An 11375-nucleotide genomic window follows, 5' to 3' on the forward strand; every position below is an offset into this window, starting at 1 on the left:
CGGGCGGGGGGCGGCAGGGGCCGGCGCGGCGCTGAGGGGCGGGCGGGAGGCGGTTGGCGCAGGTATGGCTTCGCTCGTGAAGAAAATAATCAGCACTGCTAAAGCCCCTGCTGCACTGGGTCCCTACAGGTATGCCTTAGCGAGAGGGAGGGCTCTTGGACGACGCAGGAGTGACCGGGAGCGGGTTTTCCTGGTGGGGTTTCGCGCAGGTCCCTGAAGGGGCGGGGGGGGGTGTGTCTGTCAGGTAGCCCTGGGGGCGTGGCGAGGGTCTCCCCCCATTCCCCAAGCAGGGACCGATCTCCTCCCCAGTAACCCACCCCTCAGGGATACCCGAGGCCCTACAGCACGAGTGGGTCTGCAGTTATAGCGGCAAACTTCAGCCTGACTGAGGCTGGGGGGTGTCTGATCGTTTTAGGTGAGGTTTTAAAATGTCTCTCAAAAAGTCGGTTTGGGAAAATAATTCTGAAATTAGTGATAAGCACTGGATGCAAAAAAAAAAAAAAAAAGGCAAGAGAAGGAATGATTCCTCTCAAGGAGAAAAACGCTTGCCTAGAAAAAAGCACGTTAAAAAGGCGAGTGAGCGCTGAGCGCGGAGGCGACGGACCGTGAAGGCTGAGCCCGATCCGGGCCGTGCTGTGGCAGCTGGAGAGTTCGCTGCCCGGGAACTGCCAACCTTTTCTTGTTTCGACTGCGACTGCCAGGAAGTCTGAATGCTTTTCAGCCTAAAAACTAACTGCTGTAAAAATATATAAGATGTTGTTCAACATTTTCACAAGTAAGTTGTTAGTTGCAACAGTTCTGAATGTAATTAAACAAAAAATCCCAATTTTAATTGGAGAAAGGTTTCTCTTTGCTATTTGGATGTGAAAAAATGTTCAATAGGTATAGTAGACTCTTATATCTAACGTACTGAGGGATTTTTACCAGGGCATTTTCTAAGAATTTTTAATTCTGCTTTCAGGCTTTGTTTTCCCAATATAAACAGAGACACCTTTGGTTTACACTTTTCTACTTGTAACATCTTAGTGCCTTCCAGGTGCATTTTTGTCTCCATTACTTTGAAACTGAGCTTCAAACTGTGTGTTCTTTATAGGAATTACACAGATGGAGAAATACAAAGTGTAGAAGCAGAGAGACATGATATGGAGGTTAACTTCTGTAAACAATAAACTGGATTGCAGCCAGAGGCCTGGCGTTGCTTGTAGTTAGGAGAACATCTAAGACATGGGAAAGTAACAATTCAGCTGCACACACACCAGCATCCCCCCCGCCCCAACTGGCCTAGCCTTCAACATAGCTCTCTGCTTCTGTTGTGCGTTAACTGCACTCCAGCATTTTGTGCTTATTGGTAGTCCTTGATGAAATACTGCTTATTTTGCAGCCTGTTAATCGTATGATAGGTCTAACGTCAATAAGTTTATTGCTAACTTAGTTTATCAGGTTTCAGTAAACTTGTCAAAGTCCAGCGAGCAAAAGTTGCACAAGAAATAACTGCTAAATCTCTGCTGTGGAGTTTGAGCATGGTAACAGAGGAATGAGGGCTTAATATAGAATGAAGAATTGGGATGTATGGGGTGCGTTCCTGGTTCTGCTACAGCCCTTCAATATGCTTTTTGGTGACCTATTTTTAACGTATTTTTGTATTTCCTTTACTGCATCCAGTTTCCAGTACCTTGAGATAGGTAGGTAGGTAGATATATAAAAAGACTCATACGTGTGAGTGCGCATGTGTATATATAATCTCATTAATGATATTAAACTTTTCAAAAGATACAGCAGACAAACTGTTCTTGTATTAATCAACAATGATTTGTGTAGAGAAGATCTGATTAACTTTGCAGTCCTTGTCTTTAAAGAGCATGCTTCTTAACACCATCTCTTGGATGGATGATGTTCTTCTAAGGTCATAATGTCCTTAGAATAAGGTGACCTTATTGCAGTCTACAACTACCTGAAGGGAGGTTGTAGCGGAGTGGGGGTTGGCCTCTTCTCCCAGGCAGCTAGCGATAGGACAAGAGGACATAGCCTCAAGCTTCGCCAGGGGAGGTTCAGGTTAGACATTAGGAAGCATTTCTTCTCAGAAAGGGTCATTAAACATTGGAACGGGCTGCCCAGGAAGGTGGTGGAGTCACCATCTCTGCATGTGTTTAAGAAAAGACTGGACATGGCACTTAGTGCCATGGTCTAGTTGACATGGTGGTATCAGGGCAATGGTTGGACTCAGTGATCCCAGAGGTCTCTTCCAACCTGACTGATTCTGTGATTCTGTAATGTCCATCCAGTTATGCACTTAGGTATACTGAAACCTGAATGACTTTAGGCACACACTCAGATCTCTGCTGAATCAGAGATTAAAGAATAGCTACGACTGACCCTAGTTATAGGATACATCTGCAGTTAAAGTGCGTTTGGGGATGTGTAGTTGAAGTTTCTCTGAGCTTCACTCATGCATTTGACTGCAGTAAAAGTATACCCTTTAGTTGGTAAATTGTTAACAGTCTCAATGAATGGAGGGTTCCACCGGTAAGCATACCAAGAGAAGAAAGTTGAGGAGCAGAGAAGGGGACCCAATAAGACTGCTGCAGATACTGATCTGGCAGTGGTATCGGAAGGCTTCAGCTTGTTTTTTCTCCAGTTATTCGTGATTTAGGACTGTCCGAAGGCCTTTGTTGGGATAAATGTTTTGTTGTGTCATTTGCTTTATAATAAGCAGTACAAGACAATCTCTTTTTTTAGAGAGCTCATACCTTCTTGTTTCATGGTTCTCTGTGCTTCAGACAGAAACAGAAGTTTGTGGTCTGAGGGCCTGTGCCTCAAACAGAGCAGGATATAGTAGGAAAGAGAATAAAATTAAAGAAACATGAGTGTTTGGTTCATACACACATTTTCTATCAACAAGACTGCATTGGCTAGAAAACTATTTCATTCACTAGTTTATCTTCTTTAAATGGTGTAGTTTTGTGATTTAGTCGAGTTTTGTTGATGACAAAGAAAATAATCGCCATGTAAGATATTTTACTATATCAGATAAGTTACTGGCTGTTTTTTCCCCTTATGAAATTACAGGAGAATGTGGGACAGGGGTAAAAGGAAAAATGGGAGTGATGGCACTGTTCAGATTGCCTAACCGCAGTCATTTTACTGAGTCCCTAAATTAGGTTGGTCCCCTGTGAAGTCAATGGATTGAGCCAATCCAATTGAGTCAATCTCAAGAGATGTAATAAAAATGGTCTCTGAAAGAGTCCCTTTCTTTCTCCATTGACATTAAAGGGAAGCTACCTCCTAATTTAGATGCTTCAGGGAGGTGCCTAACTCTAGTTTGTGTAACTTGAGAGGCTTGTTGAACTGTCAGAACAATGCATTTTCTTGTGGAATGGGAAGAGATAAGAGAAACTGTGTTGACACACCACAAACACTTTCAAAATAATTTTTCTATAATTTCTTTGCAAAATGTTTTTAATTACCAGATGAAGAGAAGCAAATTATCCTCTTGCATAATGTTTGCTAGGTAGTTTAAATCTTTGTTTTAATCTTTTAATCTCTTTATGGTAATTAGAGACATTAATAATTGCCAACTCTACTTCAGCAAAAACACACCTGACATTTATATAAAAATGTTTTGCAAATAGCTTGAATTCTGTATTCTTCTAAACTAACCCAGACAACAGGTCACCCAGGTTGTTTTGTAAGAGGAGAGTGAGTGTTCTGGGAAAGGAGTGATCAAGGTGGTGTACTGATGGGCCTGTTTGAGAAGAAAATGGTAAATTTACTAATCAGCTCTTTTTTGATTTTTTTTTTTTAAACTGCATTGCTCTGCAGCTGAGATGTAGATGAAAGGTATTGTCTACCTATCAAACTGGGATGGAATATTTTTCTAGGCAGGTGCAAAAAACGTTTTTTTTACTCTGCCTCCTCTCTGTGCTATCTGCAGCGTGGAAGTTTTGTAGCTGTGTTCATTGTTGTGTTGCTGCACTAGTGCCTTTTGCCTTTCCAAGAAACAGGGTTTATTACCTCAAAACCAGAGCTATGCTAATGTAGCTATGTCTTTTCATAGGTGATCTAATCCTAGGTCTCCAAAAGCATAAGCAGATTGTATGTATGACTGTGTGTGGAGACTTGTGTGTGCATAACCTAAGTCCTCTTATCTTTCTGAGATACTATAAACTACTGAAGAAAATGTGAAATGTGCTTTCAGATAGTTAAATATTTTGATGGGGGTGCATTAAACCTAAAATGTCACTTATGTTTTCAGCCAAGCAGTGATGGTAGATCGGACAATGTACATTGCAGGACAGATAGGTATAGAACCTTCCACCGGGCAGCTTGTCTCTGGAGGGGCAAAGGAAGAAGCTAAGCAGGTAAGATGTCTTCTAGGTACAAACTTGTAATGGAGTTGGGTTGTGCTTAGTTAAACATGGACTTACGAGAAATTGAAGAGCCCTAGAGAGCGCATTTCACATCCTCCAAGGTGAGGGAAAAGCGGGAGGAAGTCATTCCATCCTATCCCTGTAATTTTCCACCCACACAATGTGAAGGTCAGGGGAGGAATCTGTATTTCACGTAGGAAAGAATCAATGTTTGTAACAAAGGTTCGCACCCTAGTAAAAGCTCTGGCCTTGAGATGGGGAAGGATTTGTTTCCCAGCATCAAAGAGGTGGTGTGAGGTAACAGGTAGGATGAGATGGCGCTGCATCATGTATTTACATCTAATGAATGGATTGTTCAATATTTGTGGTTTATTAGAAGCTCCCTTTTATTAATTTACTTTTTAATCTATTTCTGATTTTGCTTACTTACTGATGACAGTTGTAAGATTTGCTGGGTGAACTTATGCTGTAACATGGATGTAGCCAGATCACAACTCTCATTTACAAACTTATCTCAATACAGCCCAGCTGATACTTAAGATTTTTGTCTCATTTTTCATTAGGCTCTGAAAAACATGGGAGAAATCCTTAAAGCTGCAGGCTGTGACTATGGCAATGGTAAGTGTTTGTCACGGTTTAAAGCTGGGCCAGTTATTAAACCTGTGGCAGATGCCCTCTGTTATCCCCCCCCCTCCCCCCAAAGGGAAAGGGAAAGGGAAAAGGGAGAGAGACTTCCGGGTTGGAAAGTTAAAACAGTTTTAATAAACTATAATAATGAAAAAGAGTATAATGATAATAATAGAAATAATCAAATATATACAAATATATATACAAAACCAAGATTGAGCTCCCCTGAAGTCAGCCACGTCACCACCGGCACTGCAGGGCAGGCTCCGGGAAGGCCCAGGCTGGGCCTAGCGATGGTCGAGAGCTGGATTCAGGGATGCACGGATCGGGATCGGGGGCAGCAGGAAAACAGACGGAGTCCTCCTTGGACACCGGCCATAGCAGAAGGGAGCGAGACCCTCGTGATCCCCCCCCCCTTTATACCGAGAATGACGTGTTGGGATGGAATACCCTCGTTGGTCAATTTTGGGTCACCTGCCCTGTCTGCTCCCCACTGCAGCTGCAACCCCCCTTCGGCTCTTCACTTGTAAGCAGTGAGGAATTCAGCAGTGACCTTGGTTTCTCTAAGAACAAGTACAGCAAGAGCCTTACTGCACAACATCCCTACCGGTGCCTCAGCGATAACTACAAACTTCGGGCGTTATCAGTCCTGGAGGCAGACACTGTCTGCAAACATGCAGTTAGTTTCAGAAAGTGCAGTTACTTAGAGGAGACTTAGCTGAAAGCAAAAATCACTGAAAGGAAAATCGGCCTGGTTTAGGCCAAACCAGGACAGTGTTGCAGTGATGGTGGCAAACAAGTGGTTGTTTTTACCTATCTGAATTAAAAAAAAAAATTAAGTGACCTTTTAAAGAAAAAAAAAAGTGTTTGTTAAACATGCAGTTGTTACCAATAGCTGAAGGAAACAAAAGGAATCATGAGTCTGGGTTAAAAAAGAAAAGAAATAAATCAATTTCCAAGGGTTTGTGATGGGTATCTGTGGGACACTACTTTTCACCATAAGTTCCTATCCACAGTACTAATATTTTAATTCTACGTGATGAAGCTCAGATATAGACAGAGCTGCAGGCATTTTAAGTATTCTAGACTTTGCTCCAGGTAAAAGCAGGTCTATATCTATGGTGTTAATATTCTAGGCATTTTCAGTGCCTTTTTTGAGGAGGATTCTAATAGTGGAACCAAACCATGATTAATGTTGGCTTGGGCAGTCACGGGTAAAAAATTATAGCGTAGACTATATCTTCAGGCCTTTTATGGACTCTTTTTTTTTTTTTTTTGGCAGCAGATATTATATATGGTGTAATTTTTGCCAACAGTTGGCTTATAACAGCTTTTTTATTTGACCTGCTTATCAGTTCTGTGGCTCTTGGAAGAACTGGGCTTAGAACAAAATTTAAAACAGGTATTTTCAGAGCTGGCCACGAGTATCGCATTCCTTACAGTTTTGTTATATACGAGGTATTCAGATTTTTTAGATAGTTCTCCAGATGGTTGCTCTAATGGTCAATATCTGTTTGCAAAACTTTTCAAAATGTTTAGAATATTTGAGCGTAATTTATGGAATAAAAGCAAGAAATGTATTAAAGATTTTCAACTTCTGTATAAAAGTCAGAGGTCCCAAATAACTGCCGTTATGTCATTTCTAGTTGTGAAGACTACGGTTTTGATGGCAGACATGAAGGACTTCAATGATATTAATGATATTTACAAACAATGTAAGTAGATCTTTTGTTTCTGTTTTACCAGTATGGCTGGTAAAACAAATTATATTTGTAGTAAGCAAAGTGTTTTAATGACTCAGATGATGTAGTTCCAGATTCTTTGAGATTCTACTAGAAATATAACATTAAAAAACCCCAAAACTTTAATTTGCAAGCACCAGATCAAGCACAGCCCAATTTCTTGTGAATTTATGTCCTACCATCCCTCTAACCTACTGTCATGTGAAGATTAACTCCTGCTATTCGTACAGGTTGATCTTCCATGCCTCTTTACCTTGATAGATGCTGTGTTGTTCTACTGTAGGCAGCCTTCAAATGCTTAGTTTCAGATCTTGTATCTCTGTTTCTTTAAAGTCTGTTTGTGTCTTTGAATGATTTGTGGGTTATTGTTATGGGACAGGGCTCATTTTTTATACAAGGATGAGCCACACTGCTCCACTTAAGAAAAAAAAGAATAATGCTTGGTTAACAAAACTGAATGTAGACTGAAACAGGTGATTCCAATGAGCCATATGGTGCAGAAGAATTTGGGAGAGTACACACATAAGTTGCTTATTTGTATAGCTTTGGGTTTTATATAGCAACATCTGGTCTTGAATGAAGTCTTTTATTTATGAGCTATCAACATAGTCTTCTGCATGTCAAAATGGAATTGTGTGTGCATTTAAGCAGGGTAAAAAGACCAGTTGAATATTTAGTTACTTGTTGCTTCCTACCTGTAGTCCAAGAAAGCAGTTGTTGCTGTTCTTTGATTGTGAGTTCACAGAATTCACAGAATCAACCAGGTTGGAAGAGACCTCAGGGATCATTGAGTCCAACCGTTGCCCTGACACCACCCTGTCAACTAGATCATGGCATTAAGTGCCATGTCCAGTCTTTTCTTAAACACATCCAGAGATGGTGACTCCACCACCTCCCTGGGCAGCCCATTCCAATGTCTAATAACCCTTTCTGTAAATGTCCAACCTGAACCTCCCCTGGCGAAGCTTGAGGCTGTGCCCTCTTGTCCTATCGCTAGTTGCCCGGGAGAAGAGGCCAACTCCCACTTCACTACAACCTCCCTTCAGGTGGTTGTAGACTGCAATAAGGTCACCTCTGAGCCTCCTCTTCTCCAGGCTAAACAACCCCAGCTCCCTCAGCCGTTCCTCGTAGGTCAGACCCTCCAGACCCTTCACCAGCTTGGTCGCCCTCCTCTGGACTCACTCCAACACCTCAACATCTTTCTTGAAGTGCGGGGCCCAGAACTGGACACAGTACTCAAGGTGCGGCCTCACCAGTGCCAAGTACAGAGGGATGATTACTTCCCTAGACCGGCTGGCTACACTATTCCTAATAGAGGCCCGGATGCCATTGGCCTTCTTGGCCACCTGGGCACACTGCTGGCTCATGTTTAGCCGGCTGTCGATCAGCACCCCCAGGTCTCTTTCCGCCAGGCCGCTTTCTAACTACTCTTCCCCCAGCCTGTAGCGCTGCAGGGGGTTGTTGTGGCCGAAGTGTAAGACCCGGCACTTGTTCTTGTTGAACCTCATGCCATTGGTCTCGGCCCATCTATCTAACCTGTCCAGATCCCTCTGTAGGGCCTTCCTACCCTCCAGCAGATCGACACTCCCACCCAGCTTGGTGTCATCTGCAAATTTGCTGAGGGTGCACTCAATCCCTACGCCTAGATCATCTATAAAGATATTGAACAGCACCAGCCACAGAACTGAGCCCTGGGGATCACCGCTAGTGACCGGCCGCCAGCTGGATTTTGCCCCATTCACCACCACTCTATAGGCTCGGCCATCCAGCCAGTTTTTAACCCATCGAAGAGTCCACCCATCCAAGCCCCGGGCAGCCAGTTTGTTACTATCCTGCCTTGTCAGTGGAGGACCCTGAAATTAACATTTCTGAGCTTAGTGTTAACTGTCACTAGTAAAACTTTCATTTAATTATGCAAATTCCTTGGAAGTCTTCAAAGTCAGGTTGGACGGGGCTGTAAGCAACCTGATCTAGTGAAAGATGTCCTTGCCCATGGCAGGGGGGTGGGTTGGACTAGATGATCTTTAAAGGTCCCTTGCAACCCAAACTGTTCTATGATTCTATACATTCAGCTCTCATATCTTGACCAATACCCTTTTTTTTTTCTCCCCCCTGCTGTTCTTCTAATATCCTTGAGGCCCAGGCCTAACTGGGAATGGAGGAATAGGTCAAGGGCCTATTTTAACTCTGCCTTCCTTTGATGTGAGTGAGGTTGGCCCCTGTTGACTTTAGGCAAATCTGGGATCTTTGCTCATGACTCTTTTGGCAGTGGCCTGTTTTTCCCTCTTGCTCTGTCTGTGAAAGAGCCCTCTCCCACTCTCTGGTGTTTACCATTGGATGATCACCGTTCTGATTTAATCTTTCTTTTTCAGCCAAGTTGGTGTTAAGGCCAGGCAGTGAGCAGAGTGCAAGTTATCACTGGCCACTAGGTCATAACTGTAGCTGCTGCCTTGATGATGAATGGTAGCTTGCTGAGATGTTAGACCAGTCAGTGACAAAAAAAAAAACAACAAGGGGGAAATGATAGCTGGTACAGAAGACTGTTTGTCTTGTAGCCTTGTACCTGAAACTGTTCTAATGACTGCAGTTTGTATAGATTACTTTGGACTGTGTTTTATCAAGCAAAGTTAAGTGATTGGTGGCTGTTTCTGTCTAAATTACAGTTTTCAAGACTAACTTCCCAGCCAGAGCGGCCTATCAGGTTGCCGCATTGCCAAAAGTAAGTGTCACTTTTCTGCCTACAAAAAAAAAAAAAAAGAATTTTCTGAAATTCCTTACTTCTGAAGCATTCTGACAGCTTTTCTTATTCTGGAATAGCATCAGTTGAAATTATTTTAATGAAGAATCTTAGGTATTTAGTTTTTTTCTAAGTATACCGGTCTTATTCCCACAAATGATAAGACATCTGAATATGAGAGATAGATAAATTTCTTCATGGTGGAAGAAGGCTATGACACTAGAAATAAGGGGTTATGATACTTAAGTAAGAGTAAAGTCAATTTGCAGTATTACTTAACATTGCCAAATTAGTAATACAACTGTCAGAAGTATAATGTCACTCTGTTCTTACAAGGTTGTGTTATACATCCACTTGTTTCATAAAAGAGATATATTAAATTCCTAATGTGTTTCTTTATTGTTTTCTCACAGGGTGCCCGAGTTGAAATTGAAGCTATTGCCATTCAAGGACCCCTCGAAGATGCTTCAGCACGACTATAAATAGAGACTGAATATCCTACAACAGCAGTTTTAGATTTAATATTTCTCCCTCACATCCTATTCCTACAATTGACTATCAGCAGTTACATACATACAGTCAAAATCACTGAACTTACTAAGGAAAGGTACTTTCTTCTGGATTGTGGCCTTGGATTCTCTAAAATACAAGCTTACAGTGAGTTCTCTGCTGGCAAACCCTGAAACCTCCAGGAGTTCTGCTAAAATCATCAAGCTTGATTGCAGGGGAGGGACCTTACTTTGTGATGGTGACTGGATATTCAGGTATTAAGTACGCGTTTGGGTGAACGTATGACAGTTATACGCTAGGTGATCTGGACATGGAAAACTAATGATTTGTAATAGTAGGGTTTTAGTAACAATTTTAAATAAGAGAAAATGACAAATGGGAAAACAGTAGAACACTTGAATTGTTTAGTGTACGGTTCCACTTTTGTGTTTTGGGGAATTTTGTTGTGTTTGTTTCTGAACTGTCTTAAATTCTTTCCTTACAGAACAGATTACTGTTGGGACTCACATTTTTTTCATATGGAAGCAATTGCTTAAGAAAGTTAATATTAATTTCAGAAAGAAGAAAATTATGCTTTTCTGAAATAAAGTGCTAACTTTATAAATAAGCTGTAAATGAATCTCTACCTGTAACCTTTTTCATAATCTTTTCATAGCAATTCATCTTTTATTATCTTTTGATTAAAAAAAAAAAAAAACGAAACAGCAAAAAATAATCCTGTTTAATGAGAATAAATGATAATTGCATCTGTAAAACTACGCTTGTCTATTTTGGGAACAAACTTTTCCTCGTTATGTTTGGATACTCCATTACAAGAAAGTCTCTGTCTTGCTTATTCAGTAAGAAATAATTCAAACCAAAGGAACAGGTTTATTATCTATCTCCTAATAGCTAAGGATGAAAATAATCCTCCAAGACAGGAAGCTTTCAGCTACCATGGCATTACAGTTCTTGGCATTCTTCTCTCTACCATGAAGGACAGAAGCATCTGTTTGATGTGGTGATTAAGCAATATTGAGAAGTCAGAGTGGTGATGCTCCTATGTTATCCTATCGTTCTGCATTTATCTTCTACCCAAGTAGAAATGGATACTGTATTTTTAAGGATCTAGTTTTAAAGTCAGCTACCTCATGGCAGAGTTGATTCCGTCTTCCCCACAGCCACATGACTAAGCACAGTATTGGTTTATTTGGGGGGAAACAAGCAGAAATTCTTTTCTGTTGTAGTCTGTCCACCTCAACATCTTTGTTTTGCTCTCTTCTGGGAAGATGGCCATCCAGTTACATATGGGATGCTCCTGTCACTGTGTCTTCACTTTCTTTGTGTCAGAAGTAAAAATGTCTAAATCCAGCAGCTTGGAGAATGTACCATTTCAGTGGTAGAAACATGGAC

The 11375-nt window shown here is 41.5% G+C and overlaps 1 protein-coding gene across 3 annotated transcripts; it reads left to right on the forward strand.

Annotated features, from left to right (window-relative positions):
• Positions 1–19: 19 nt before the first annotated feature.
• Positions 20–10657, forward strand: RIDA (reactive intermediate imine deaminase A homolog). 3 transcript variants are annotated; one of them, XM_068396908.1, is made up of 7 exons: positions 59–129; positions 1663–1682; positions 4253–4358; positions 4931–4985; positions 6641–6709; positions 9400–9455; positions 9887–10657. In XM_068396908.1, exons 3-7 carry the CDS (start codon positions 4263–4265, stop codon positions 9953–9955), a joined length of 345 nt encoding a protein of 114 aa, XP_068253009.1. In that variant the 5' UTR covers positions 59–129; positions 1663–1682; positions 4253–4262; the 3' UTR covers positions 9956–10657. The 3 variants fall into 3 exon arrangements, with proteins under 3 accessions (XP_068253008.1, XP_068253009.1, XP_068253010.1); XM_068396909.1 differs by lacking the exon at positions 1663–1682 and adding an exon at positions 554–775 and having other exon boundaries at positions 86–129; XM_068396907.1 differs by lacking the exon at positions 1663–1682 and having other exon boundaries at positions 20–129.
• Positions 10658–11375: the final 718 nt, after the last annotated feature.

Source organism: Nyctibius grandis, chromosome 3, assembly GCF_013368605.1.
Source record: "Nyctibius grandis isolate bNycGra1 chromosome 3, bNycGra1.pri, whole genome shotgun sequence".
Lineage (NCBI taxonomy): Eukaryota > Metazoa > Chordata > Aves > Nyctibiiformes > Nyctibiidae > Nyctibius > Nyctibius grandis.

What these genes read in the sequence shown, in the direction of transcription:
- RIDA (XM_068396907.1), top strand. Translation starts at nt 65, where the DNA reads ATGGCTTCGCTCGTGAAGAAAATAATCAGCACTGCTAAAGCCCCTGCT. An exon ending in GCTGCACTGGGTCCCTACAG is followed by an intron (nt 130 to 4,252) that starts GTATGCCTTAGC and finishes TTATGTTTTCAG; the next exon opens with CCAAGCAGTGATGGTAGATC. An exon ending in AGGTTGCCGCATTGCCAAAA is followed by an intron (nt 9,456 to 9,886) that starts GTAAGTGTCACT and finishes GTTTTCTCACAG; the next exon opens with GGTGCCCGAGTTGAAATTGA.